At 52.0% G+C, this 12,630-nt stretch overlaps 1 protein-coding gene across 8 annotated transcripts in view; it reads left to right on the forward strand.

Annotated features, from left to right (window-relative positions):
• Positions 1 to 12,630, forward strand: part of LDLR (low density lipoprotein receptor) — a 39,509-nt gene that overhangs the window by 17,795 nt on the left and 9,084 nt on the right. For all 8 annotated transcript variants that reach the window (XM_042928459.1, XM_042928463.1, XM_042928460.1 and 5 more), the window contains 7 exons: positions 3,652 to 3,774; positions 5,262 to 5,384; positions 6,634 to 6,753; positions 7,194 to 7,319; positions 9,304 to 9,475; positions 9,567 to 9,794; positions 12,368 to 12,486. In XM_042928459.1, coding sequence (XP_042784393.1) covers positions 3,652 to 3,774; positions 5,262 to 5,384; positions 6,634 to 6,753; positions 7,194 to 7,319; positions 9,304 to 9,475; positions 9,567 to 9,794; positions 12,368 to 12,486 — 1,011 coding nt within the window. The remainder of the gene's footprint in view (positions 1 to 3,651; positions 3,775 to 5,261; positions 5,385 to 6,633; positions 6,754 to 7,193; positions 7,320 to 9,303; positions 9,476 to 9,566; positions 9,795 to 12,367; positions 12,487 to 12,630) is intronic.

The following is a 12,630-nucleotide window of genomic DNA, read 5'->3' on the forward strand; positions in this document are numbered from 1 at the left end:
GGGGTGGGTCCTCTGACCTGTCCCTGTGCTCCCCCCTGGTGTGGGACGGGTGGGCCTTTCGGTGGTTAAACAGTTTGAGATCACACAGCAAGAAAGTCCGTCTGGTTTCGTGTTTCTTCCAGTGTTACTGATCACCTGGAGAAGAGAGCATCCCTAAAAGGAGGCTTTTTTTTTTTTTTTTTTTAATTTTTTAAGTTTATTTATTCATTTTGCAAGGGGTGGGGGAGGGGCAGAGAGAAAGCAGGTGAGCGAGAATCCCGAGTAGGCAACACATGGCTTGAACTCACAAACCGCGAGGTTGTGACCTAAGCAGAGATCAAGGGTCAGACGCTTAACCCAACTGAGTGAGCCCCCCAGGACCCCCAGGAGACTCTGTCTTTAACACTTACACAATAAGCTCTTTTTCCTACAAGGGAGCAAGCTGCATGTTGCAGTATTATTTTGGTCCAGAAAGGATTCTGGGCTCCAGGCCTGGCTGGTGACCCCCAAGCTTTGTGACCCTTGGCCAGGGACCTAACCTCACTGCATTGTGTTCTCCTCCCCAGTAGAATGGGGCAAAGGCCTTGGACTTTGCAGGTTTCGGTTGGAGTCCAGTGCGTCCCAATAGAACTCTCTGTGGTGGTGGAGACGTCCCACGTCTGTGCTGACCAGAGCAGTCCTTGCCTCCCAGTGGAGCTTGTGTGACCAGAGAGTGGAGTTTTTTGTTTTATTTCACTTTAATGAATTGAAAGTTAAGTTGCCACACGTGGTGAGCGGCTCCTGTGTCGGAGACCGTGCAGATGAAAGGTGTGTGGCCCAGGCCCCGTGTCCGTGCTTCCTTGTCGTAAAACTAGCGACGTAGAGCTCCTGTGAATCTAGACCAGGGTTTCATGTTCCTCTTTCTTTGGTATCTTTGCCCAGGTGCGCTCTCCCTAGTGGTAATCTCTGGGGAGATGTAATTAGACTTTTAAAAAGTTGCTTGAAAAAAATCTTAAATTATTTTAAAGTTTATCGATTTATTTTGAGAGAGAGAGAGTGGGAGGGGGGCAGAATGAGAGGGAAAGAGAGAATCCCAAGCAGGTTCCTCACTGTCAGCACAGAGTTCGACACAGGGCTCGATCTCACGACCCGTGAAATCATGACCTGAGCAGAAACCGAGAGTAGGATGCTTAACCGACTGAGCCGCCCAGGTCCCCGTATTTATTTATTTATTAATTTGTTTACTTACTTAATTTTTTTAATTTACATCCAAGTTAGTTAGCATATAGTGCAATAATGATTTCAGGAGTAGATTCTGGTGATTGATCCCCTAAGTACAGCACCCGGCGCTCATCCCAACAAAGTGTCCTCCTTAATGCCCCTTACCCATTTAGCCCATCCCCCCACGCAAACCCCTCCAGCATCCCTCAGTTTGTTCTCTGTATTTAAGAGTCTCCTATTTATTTTTTTAAAGTAACCTCTGCACCCAACGTAGGTCCCAAATTCATGACCCCAAGATCAAGAGTCACATGCTGGTCTGACTGAGCCCTCCAGGCACCGCTAAATGGCACGTTCTTATTTATTTTTTATTTACTTATTTTTTGAATGTTTATATTTGAGAGAGAGCTGGAGCACGAGTGGGGGAAGGGCAGAGAGAGCGAGCGAGAGAGAGAGAATGAATCCCAGGCAGGCTCCATGCTGACAGTGCAGAGCCCAACACAGGACTTGATCTCATGAACTGTGAAATCATGATCTGAGCTGAATGAAATCAGGAGTTGGACGCTTAACGGACTGAACCACCCAGGCTACCCTAAAAGTCACATTTTAAAATAATGGATGACTTTGTACATGATCTGTACTAAATTTTTTTTTTTTTTAATGTTTGTTTATTTGTGAGAGAGATGGCATGTGAGCAGAGAGGGGGCATGAGATGGAGACAGAGAATCCAAAGCAGGCTCAGTGCTGTCGGCACAGAGCCCATTTTAGGCCTTGAACCGTGGACCTTTGAGATCATGACCTGAGCTGAAGTTGGATGGTTAACTGACTGAGCCACCCAGGCGCCCCCGTACTAAAACTTAACACAAACTAACTTAATTCTCATAACTTGTGAGCAGGCTTCCCCCACTCTTTACAGATGGGGAAACTGAGGCCCAGAAAGGCTGAGTAACCAGTGCCTTGGTCCCTTGCAGAAACAAAAAATTTGTCTTTTTCCCCACATGTCTTGTAAACTCTGGAGCTGTTTCGCAGTGATGGGCCGTGTTGTACTTGGTGATGCTGATAGCATCGGTCATAATTTGTCCTGCCTCTGTCTAGATTGCGAACATGCCATTGCTTTTCTGCTGAGAGTGGCCTGTTGGCTCTTCCAGCATTGTAATAAATTACGTGTCCTTGGGGCGCCTGGCTGGCTCAGTTGGTGGTAGAGTGTGGGACTCTTGATCTCAGGTTGTGAGTTCGAGCCCCACTTTGGGTGTAGAGATTACTTAAAAATAGAATTGGAAAAAAACAATTATGTGTTCTGAAAAAACGAGTATGTGGAAAGAGTGGAGAGGACTCCCAGAAAACTCACTGGTTGCGTTAGGGTGCTCCCCACCCCACTTTCCTATTTCCCAAACGTTGCTCTGTGACTTCGGTAATAATTTTCCGGGATTCTTCTTCATTGAGGAAAACAGTACTTGCTGCCATGAAAGAAGCTTTAAAACTACATTGGCGGGGCGCCTGGGTGGCTCAGTCGGTTAAGCGTCCGACTTCAGCTCAGGTCATGATCTCGCAGTCCGTGAGTTCAAGCCCCGCGTCGGGCTCTGGGCTGACGGCTCAGAGCCTGGAGCCTGCTTCCGATTCTGTGTCTCCCTCTCTCTCTGCCCCTCCCCCGTTCATGCTCTGTCTCTCTCTGTCTCAAAAATAAATAAAACGTTAAAAAAAAAAAATAAAAAAAAAAATAAATAAAACTACATTGGCAGGGGCACCTGGGGGGCTCAGTTGGTTAAGCGTCCAACTCTTGATCTTGGCTCAGGTCATGATCTTACAGGTTTGTGCGTTCGAGCCTCGCATCGGGCTCCATGCTGACAGCATGGAACCTGCTAGAGATTCTCTCTCTTTTCTCTCTCTCTGGCCCTCCCCTGCTTGCTCGTGCTCTCTTTTTCAAAATAAATAAATGAACTTTAAAAAAAATTAAATAAACATTTATAAATAAATAAATCTACATTGCCTAAAATTTTGAATATGAAGACCGGTGTTCCTGGGGTGAGAAGCAGGTAAAATGACGAGGCACTGTCTCCTGCTCATGGAGGTCGTAGAGTGTGTTTTTTCACCGCTAATATCTTTCCTGTTACAGGCTGTCTCTGATGCCCAAGGCAGCCAGGAAATTGCTGTTTTAAAGGTGGTAGTTGAGGGGCGCTCGGGGGGGCTCAGTCAGTTAAGCGACCGACTTCGGCTCAGGTCATGACCTCGCAGTTTGTGAGTTCGAGCCCCGCATCAGGCTCTGTCCTGACCGCTCAGAGCCTGGAGCCTGCTTTGGATTCTGTGTCTCCCTCTCTCTCTGACCCTCCCCCACTCACACTCTGTCTCTGTCTCTGTCTGTCTCTCTCTCGAGAATAAACATTAAAAAAAAAATTAAGACAAAACAATAAAGGTGGTAGTTTATTTTGTCTTCGCGGTTCCCTTGAGAAAAACCAACATGTGCCCTGTCTTTCCCAGCTGTCACCACGTGCCGGCCTGATGAGTTCCAGTGCTCAGATGGGACCTGTATCCATGGCAGCCGGCAGTGCGACCGGGAGTATGACTGTAAGGACATGAGCGACGAGCTTGGCTGCGTCAATGGTGAGCTCCTCTCGGGTCAGCCCTGCGTGCGCTGTGCGTCCTCGGGCAACTTAACCCCCCTGAACTTCCATTTACCTGAAAAACATGTATGTTATGAAATCACCTGCTTCAGGACTGTGAGATTTAACGAGGTCAAAGTGTGCAGAGCTCCTGTCTTTGAGCTCAGGGGTAACACGGTACAGGTCGATGTTAAGCACTTTCCTGAGCTTGCGGTGGAGGGATTCCCCTCCTGGGAATGACCCCCGAGAAACTCGCACCTGTAATCAGAGATGGGCTCAGGATCACGCAGAGCAGCACTGGCCTAACAGCAAAATACTAGAAGCAACCCAGGTGTTCATCAGCAGAGTTAATTTAAAAAATTGTTTTAAACTGTGGTGAGACACGTGTAACACAAGGATACTAGTGGGCTTATTTTGTGGTTGTTGTTGTTGTTCTTAATTTTTTTAATGTTTATTTATTTATTTTTGAGAGAGAGACAGAGCATGAGCAGGGGAGGAACAGAGAGAGAGGGAGACACAGAATCCGAAACAGGCTCCAGGCTCCGAGCTGTCAGCACAGAGCCCGACGCGGGGCTTGAACTCACAAACCGTGAGATCATGACCTGAGCTGAAGCTGGACGCTCAACCGACTGAGCCACCCAGGCACCTCCTGGTTTTTGTTTTGTTTTTTTTTTTTTAAGGGCGTGCACACGCACAAGCAGGGGAGGGGCAGACAGAAGGAGAGACAGAATCCCAAGCAGGCTCTGCGCCATCAGTGCAGAGCCTGATGCAGGGCTTGAACTCACGAACCGTGAGGTCATGACCTGAGCCAAAACCAAGAGTCGGATACTTAACCGACTACGCCCCCCGGGCGCCCCAATGAACAATATTTTAAAAACCATATCCTTGTGGGGCGCCCGGGTGGCGGAGTCAGTTAAGTGTCCAACTCTTGATCTTAAGTCTTGATGGAGAAAAAAATATTTTTAATTATAGTACTTAGAGACTGAAACAAACTTTTGTGAACAAGAAGTTAAATTCTGATAATGGACTTTTTAAAAATTGTGTTGGGGTGCTTGGGTGGCTCACGTGGGTGCCTGGGTGGCTCACGTGTACGACTTCAGCTCAGGTCATGAGCTCATGGTTCGTGAGTTCGAGCCCCGCATTGAGTTCCCTACTGTCAGTGTGGAGTCCGCTTTGGAGTTTTGGATCCTCTGTCACCCTCTCCCTTTGTCCCTCCCCCAATTGCACGCACACGTGTGCGCGCTCCCTCTCTCTCTCTCTCTCTCTCTCAAACTAGCTAACTGAATAAAAATTGTAGTCACCTGCGTATAACAAATTTTGCCTTCGTCACCATTTTTAACGGTTTATTTCTGTGACACTGATTACATCATGTTTTATTTATGAATACATTTACATATAATCTCGTATAAATGAACTATCATGTTAATAAAGAGTAGTAAGCGGGCTCTTGCAGCTCAGAAGCACCTGACTCCCTTCTCTGGCTCTTAGTGACGCTGTGCGAGGGGCCCAACAAGTTCAAGTGCCACAGTGGCGAATGCATCACCCTGGACAAAGTGTGCAACTCGGTCCGGGACTGTCGGGACTGGTCGGACGAGCCTCTGAAGGAGTGCGGTGAGCCGCGGGATGCAGGTGGCTCTTGAACTTGTGGGGAGCCGGAGTGGGACTCAGACGTGGATACTTTGGGGGCTGCAAGGCTCCTGCCCAGCCGTGCCCGTGAGTGCTTTAGCTCCGGGGCAACACGGACGTGGGGGTCCTTGGGGATAAGTGGCTTTGTTTCCAAGCCTGTGCTCACATCTGTAGGATGGGACGGTGATGGTTCACATACCCTGCTGGGGGGTGGCTGATGGGATGCTTGTAAAGTTTCAGCGGCGCTCCGTGAACCATAACTATGTAAATATTTTGGACTTTACCAGCTGTAAGGTCTGTCACAGCTATTCAGCGGGGTGTTACAGCAGGAAAACGGCATACGGATGTACACGCACGCGCACTTGAATGCGTGTGGCCGTGCTCCAAGGAAACCTTATTATGGACACTGATGTTTGGATTTCACAGACCTTTTATGTGGCACAAAATGCCGGTTATCTTCGGATTCTTATTTTTCTTTTCAACCATTTAAAAACCGTAAAAACTGTCCTTAGCTTTCGGGCAAGAACAGATGGTGGGTTGGCTTTGGCCGAAGCCCTGTGAAAAGCGCCAGGTCGTGGATGCTGGACCTTAAGCGCCCTGAGTCCGGTCCAGCACTGTTGGGCAAGTGATTTAGCCTCGCCTGGGCCTCAGTTTCCACAACTGTAGTTGAGCTATCTATAGGGCTGTTGGGAGTTCGTATATGCAACCGTGGAACACAGTTTTTATTTTTTTATAATCAAGAACATTTTGAAATGTGGTTGACAAAAAAATAACGTTGAGATTTACCTTCTTAACCAGTTTTAGGGGTAAAATTCAGCAGTGTTAGTACATTCGCGTGGTCCTACAGCCCTCACCGCCATCCATCTTGAGAACTTCCTCATCTTCCCAAACTGGGCCTCTGTGCCGGTGAAACACTGACTCCCCGCCCCCTCCCCCAGCCCCTACCCCCCCCCCCCCCCATCTACCTCCTGTCTCTGACTTTGACTCCACTAAGGACCTCCTAGGAGTGAATCCTCCAGTGTTTGTCCATCTGTGCCTGGCGTATTTCACTCAGCGGAATGTCCTCCAGGTTCATCCGTGGCATTGCACGTGACAGTGGTTATTTTAAGACCTTTTAGGGGACTTGGTAGTTCACTGGCCTCCACGTCATTGTGGTGATTACGATAAGGCTGATGAGATAGCGCAGGGAGGCTGATGACCTGAGCGTGACCGGTCTGTGTCCCTCCTGTCCCAGAGACCGACGAGTGTCTGGACAACAGGGGCGGCTGCTCCCACATCTGCAACGACCTCAAGATCGGCTATGAGTGCTCGTGCCCCGAGGGCTTCCAGCTGGTGGACCAGCGAAGATGTGAAGGTGATTCCCGAGCCGCCTCGGCCCTTTCCCCTCGTGTGGTGGCCCAACCCTCTGTGCCTCAGTTTCTGTTAAGTGGGCACGAAAGCGGTCCTGACCTCACAGGCCTGTTGGGAGGATTTGATGAGGTGCCAAATGCAGGGGCCATTCTAGCACAGGCTTGGCCCCTGAGGAGCACCCTGGCCTTGCCTTTGGGGATTAATAATTAAGAAAAATCTCGGCTGACGCAGCCTTTGCTCTGCTTGGCTGCACCCCTGAGGTGAACGGGGAGGTCAGGGTCACTGCTGGAGATGACACTTGGCTATTTCAGTGTGTTCGTTTCTGAACCTGATGGTCACCAAGACCCTGCCACTGGGAGGGATGGCTTTCGGTGGGAGCCCTCACTCCCGTCAGCACCCCATGAGGAAGACGCCCCAAACCCCTTTCTGTGTCCCGGCTTGCAGATATCGATGAGTGTCGGGATCCCGACGTGTGCAGCCAGCTCTGCGTGAACCTCGAGGGCAGCTACAAGTGCGAGTGCGAGGCGGGTTTCCAGCTGGACCCCCTCACCAAGGCCTGCAAGGCTGTGGGTGAGCCGGGGGCGGGGGCGGGGACGGCGCCGGGAGCAGATGCGGTGGCGGGTTTCATCATGTGAACTTTGCATACACTCCAAAGACCCGGGCAGACCGTGTGCCCTCTGGCAGAGGGATGAGCGGCCCAGTTAGGAACTCGCTGGGAGGCTGCCCGCACATGTCCAGCTTCTCTGGGGACACAGGTCAATTGCACAGGGAATGGTTTGCGGCCCCCAGCCCGGCCAATGGCTTTAGGGGACAAGAGGTGAAAAGCAATGGCCCTATGAAGGGCCCGCTCCCCCTCCAGCTGTTTTGGGAGGTCTTTTTGTTTTTTGTTTTTCTTAGAGCTAGAGCATGAGTGGTAGGAGGGGGAGAGGGAGAGGGAGAGAGAGAGAGAGAGAGAGAGAAAAGGAATTTTAAGCAGGCTCCACGCTCCGTGCAGAGCCAGACATGGGGCTCAATCCCACAACCCTGGGATCATGACCTGAGCCCAAACCAAGAGTTGGATGCTCAACCGACTGAGCCACCCACGCACCCCTTGCTGAAATATTTTAGATCGCCTTCCGTTTCCTCAAGGATCTGTTTTAACCTTGAAGTTTTTCTCCCCTGTTGTCATCCCTTTGTGACCGTTCCTTGGGCTCCCTCTGTCACACCCCTGTGTGTTTCCTGGTTCTGGGGAAAACTGGGGACAGAGATCATAAAACTCTCTAGGATTTGAGATATTACTTTCGTTCCAACCTGTAGGGCCAGTGTCTATCCAGATCCTTCCCAGGGGTAGGCGTGGTGTTGTGGGGAGGGGTCCTGAGTGAGGTCCGTTGTTCCCGTGGTCAGCTCATTGGTGAATGTCAGTGTCATGGTTACAGCACAGCCGCCAGAGTCGGGACGACGTGGGTTTGAGTCCCAGCTCTGCCGTTTACTAGTTGGTGTGACCTTGGGCTAGTCCCCTCCCCTCTGAGCTCTGATCCCCTTCTGTATAAAGGGACTTTGACAACACCCCCGGCCTCCTAGGAGCGTGAGGATCAGTGAGGGAAAACGTGATATGAACAGCACTGAGCAGAATTTCCTGCCCTAAGGAATCCCTGTGGACACATTAACTTATCATTTCTTCATATTTATGTTCCAAAATGTAAAATGCTGGGGACCCAGTGTTTTATTTATTTTTTAAAGTTTATTTATTTTGAGAGAAAGAGAGTGCATGAGCAGGGGAGGGGCAGAGAGAGAGAGAGAGAGAGAGAGGGAGAGAGAGAATCCCAAGCAGGCTCCAGGCCCTGCACTGTCAGCACAGAGCCAGATGCGGGTCTCGAACTCATACACTTTGAGATCGTGACCTGAGCCAAAGTCAGACGCTTAACTGACTGAGTCACCCAGATGTGGGACCCAGTGTTTTAAAATGTAGGTTTTGTTATCATTCGAGCATGGTGAGGCCAGCAGATCAGGAGACGACCCCACTGGAAAGATTGGTTGTTACAGTTCCCAAGAGGAGGGGGCGTGGCAGCCCCAGGGGCCATACGGGGAAGCGCCAGGTTGCTCCGAGGGAGAGTGAGAGGGGGCACACGTGGGCTGGAGCCTCTTGTGGTTTCCTCGGGCATGAGGTGAGGCAGGGTGAGCAGGCTCACGACTGGCTGGACGGGAGAATCCCAGCAGGCTCTGGGGCCGGGGCGCTGCTCGTGCTGTCTGGTGTCTGTCCCAGGGTGACCCGGGCAGGCGGGTGGATAGTGGCCCAGAGTGCGAGAGCCCAGTAGAGGGGGTGGCAGGTATGGGCTGGCTCGTTTGCACTTGAGGCGGGTTGTGAACAGTCCCTAGGAGCTGGCTGGCCCTGGGAGGGGCTTCTGCTCTGCAAGGCCCAGGATGTCAGGGCCTCAGAACCACATGGTTAATACACTAGGGGGGCCTTTTCCGCCCCATCCTGGGTGTCTTCTCTGGTTCAGTCAGACCCCAAAGGGTGACAAGCGGGAATCGGGGGGTCCTTCTGCTCCCCTGAGCGTCCTTCCTGTGTTCCCAGGCACTATCGCCTACCTGTTTTTCACCAACCGCCACGAGGTGAGGAAGATGACCCTGGACCGCAGCGAATACACCAGCCTCATCCCAAACTTGAAGAACGTGGTCGCCCTGGACACCGAGGTGGCCAGCAACAGAATATACTGGTCCGACCTGTCCCAAAGGAAGATCTACAGGTGAGCCTTGGAGCCACACCCATCGCTCAACCCCCGGTGGCGCGGGGGCCCCTCTCACTGACGCTCTCCTTCCCCTGCTCCTCCCCCTCAGTACCCAAATCGACAGAGCCCCCGGCTTCTCCTCCTATGACACCGTCGTCAGCGAGGACCTCCAGGCCCCCGATGGGCTGGCGGTGGACTGGATCCACAGCAACATATACTGGACAGACTCCATCCTGGGCACCGTCTCCGTGGCCGACACCAAGGGTGTGAAGAGAAAGACGCTCTTCAAGGAGAAAGGCTCTAAGCCACGTGCCATCGTGGTGGATCCCGTTCACGGGTGGGTGCTGCTAAAGCCGAGGGCCACGGAAGGAACGGAGAACACGGGCGGGGTTCAAGAACTGGTTAGGGCTCCAACCGGGGGAAGGCGTGTGCCCGAGCTGGATTGTCCCCAGCCACAGCGGCTCCTGCTCTCAGGAAAAAGCAGGACCTGAACAGTCGCCCTTCCCCCACCCACGCTTTGGGAGCCAGGGGCCGATCCCTCTTGAGGTTCGCTGTGGTCCCCGAGATGGGAGCGGGCCCTGGAAAGCTGTGCCCTCAGGACGAGAGCCCCAAAACCAGAAGTTAGAATATGGATTTTTTTAAGTTTATTTATTTAGTTTGAGAGAGACGGTGTGAGCAGGGGAGGGGCGGAGAGAGAGGGAGAGAGAGAGAATCCCAAGCAGGCTCCATGCTGTCAGCACAGAGCCCGATGCGGGGGCTCAAACTCACAAGATCATGAGATCAAGACCTGAGCCGAAACCAAGAGTCAGACGCTTAACCGACTGAGCCACCCGGGCGCCCCAAAGTAGGGATGTTTAAAATGGTATTCAAAATTAGTACTTATTTAAATCCCGATTTGGGATTTTATGGCCGAGTATCCTGTGCCTGGGTAGGAAAGGTCAGCACAGTCAGCTCTGATGGTAGTTTTGGGGAGGACGTCACGGGGAGTGAAGGTCGCCACGTCTCGGAGCCCCCAGGAGGGTGTTTGCAGGGCCCGCGGCTGACTCAGCAGCTCCGGGCCCACTTGGGGGGTACCTGTGTCCCCGCCCCGTGTACTGCGCCTGTTACACCACACCTGCTGGGCGTGGAATTGCACAATTCTGGAAGGGCAGCCTGGCGGCAATAATCAGAGGAAAGGGGAACTCGGGAGAGAAGCATGAATCAGGTGGGCTAGAGCTGGGGTGCAGGTGGGCCTGGGTCCCCACTGAACAAAACATTTGTTCTCGTTTGGCGGAGGGCCACTCGGTTGAGTGACTTTATTCCCGCGGCTTTCAGAAAGAGAGAGACTCCCGGAGAAAACCCCTTAGATACAAGTCGTGGTGTGTGCGTGCGTGTGTGTGCGTGTGCCGTCTGCTCTTGTGTTTCTTTCCCCCCGCAAATAGCCACACGTGATCACACAGTGTTCATCTGGCTTTTTCGTTTGGCGTATGGGGTTCATTACCTGTTGGCTTGTTGAGCCACGGTTTCCTGGTACCCAGTGTGTGGAAATTTAGTTATTTTTCCCCCTTACCTCACACAAAGGCTGCAGATACCTTTGAATACCTTTGAATGTGAGTCACTGCAGTTTACCTGCAGGACTTGTAGATTCTAGATTCTTCATTCCGGAAGTTGGATTACCAGCTCCGGGGGGTACGGGCGTGGATAGAGCAGCAAATTGTCGTTCAGCACCTGGATTGTGCAACCGACCCTCCGTCCTGAAGGGCACCCGAAGACTCCTTTCCCTCACTGTCGGCAGTAGGTTTTCACTCTTGCCAGTCATTGTGGGGAGACTGCCGGTATGTTTGTCTGCTTGTGAGTTCGAGCATCTCTTCAGAGGCTCAAGAGCCATCGGAGATCCGCTTCTAAGTGTAGATGGGAAAGCAGCGAACGCAGGCACGTGCGCAGGGATTTGTAGCCCCACGTTCGCAGCTGCCAGGGTATGGGCCCCCCCGGCGGACGAAGGAGAAACTAAATGTGGCCCGTCCACCCAATGGCATTTTACTCAGTCTCAAAAAGGAAGTAAATTCTGGCACCAGGGACGAACCTTGGGGACATTATGCTAAGTGCGAGAAGCCAGACACAAAAGGACACATAGTATAGGATTCTACTTCCAGGGGGTCCCTAGAGGAGTCCCATTCATAGAGTCAGAAAGCCGAGTGGTGGGTGTGGGGGGCTGGGGGAGGTGGAGGCGGCATTTAATGGGGTCAGAGTTTCAGTTTGGGAAAGTGGGAAAGTTCCGGGGATGGCTGGCGGGGATGGCTGCATGGCGGTCTATGTGTACTTAATGCCACTGGCTGGATACTTAAAAACGATCAAGATGGTTTGGGGCGCCTGGGTGGCTCAGTCGGTTGAGTGTCCGACTTCAGCTCAGGTCATGATCTCATGGTTCACGGGTTCGAGCTCCGCCGCGTCGGGCTCTGGGCTGATGGCTCGGAGCCTGGAGCCTGTTTCGGATTCTGTGTCTCCCTCTCTCTCTGCCCCTCCCCCACTCATGCTCTGTCTCTCTCTGCCTCTCAAAAACAAACATAATAAATAAATAACAAGATGGTTTATGTGGCGTATATTTTGCCACAATTAAAAAAAATCGTTTTAAAGCAAAAAACAAATTATAAAATTAAAAATGTATAAAAGCCTTCAGAAAGGCTGAAGGGTATACATTACGGGTCCCGGTCCTGACGTTGGAATCAAAGTCTCCCTTTGTTCTTGAAGGTTCTAAATCCTTCCAGGTCTCCCCATGTTGCAGGCACTAGGGTAGCAGAAGAACCAGTCCAAGGTCTCCTTGGGGGGCTTCTTACAATTCCTGGCCTGCTGCTCCAGATGGAGGCCGCTCTTCGGGGCACGCTGGGCGCCTCCCCCACTGACCTTCTCCTGTTCATGCTACTCTCCCACCAGCTTCATGTACTGGACGGATTGGGGAACCCCCGCCGAGATCAAGAAGGGGGGTCTGAACGGCGTCGATGTTTACTCGCTAGTGACGGAGGACATCCAGTGGCCCAATGGCATCACCCTGGGTATGTCCTTGGGACCGTGGTCCCTGGGGTCCACACGGCCCCCGAATGGGGTTGTCACTCATACATGGTGGTGGGTTATTGGGGCTACTTTTCTGGGCACATCTCCGCTGGGTCCTTGGGGGTGTTCCTTCCTGCGGGGAGTGG

This window comes from Panthera leo, chromosome A2 (genome assembly GCF_018350215.1).
Source record: "Panthera leo isolate Ple1 chromosome A2, P.leo_Ple1_pat1.1, whole genome shotgun sequence".
Classification (NCBI taxonomy): Eukaryota; Metazoa; Chordata; class Mammalia; order Carnivora; family Felidae; genus Panthera; species Panthera leo.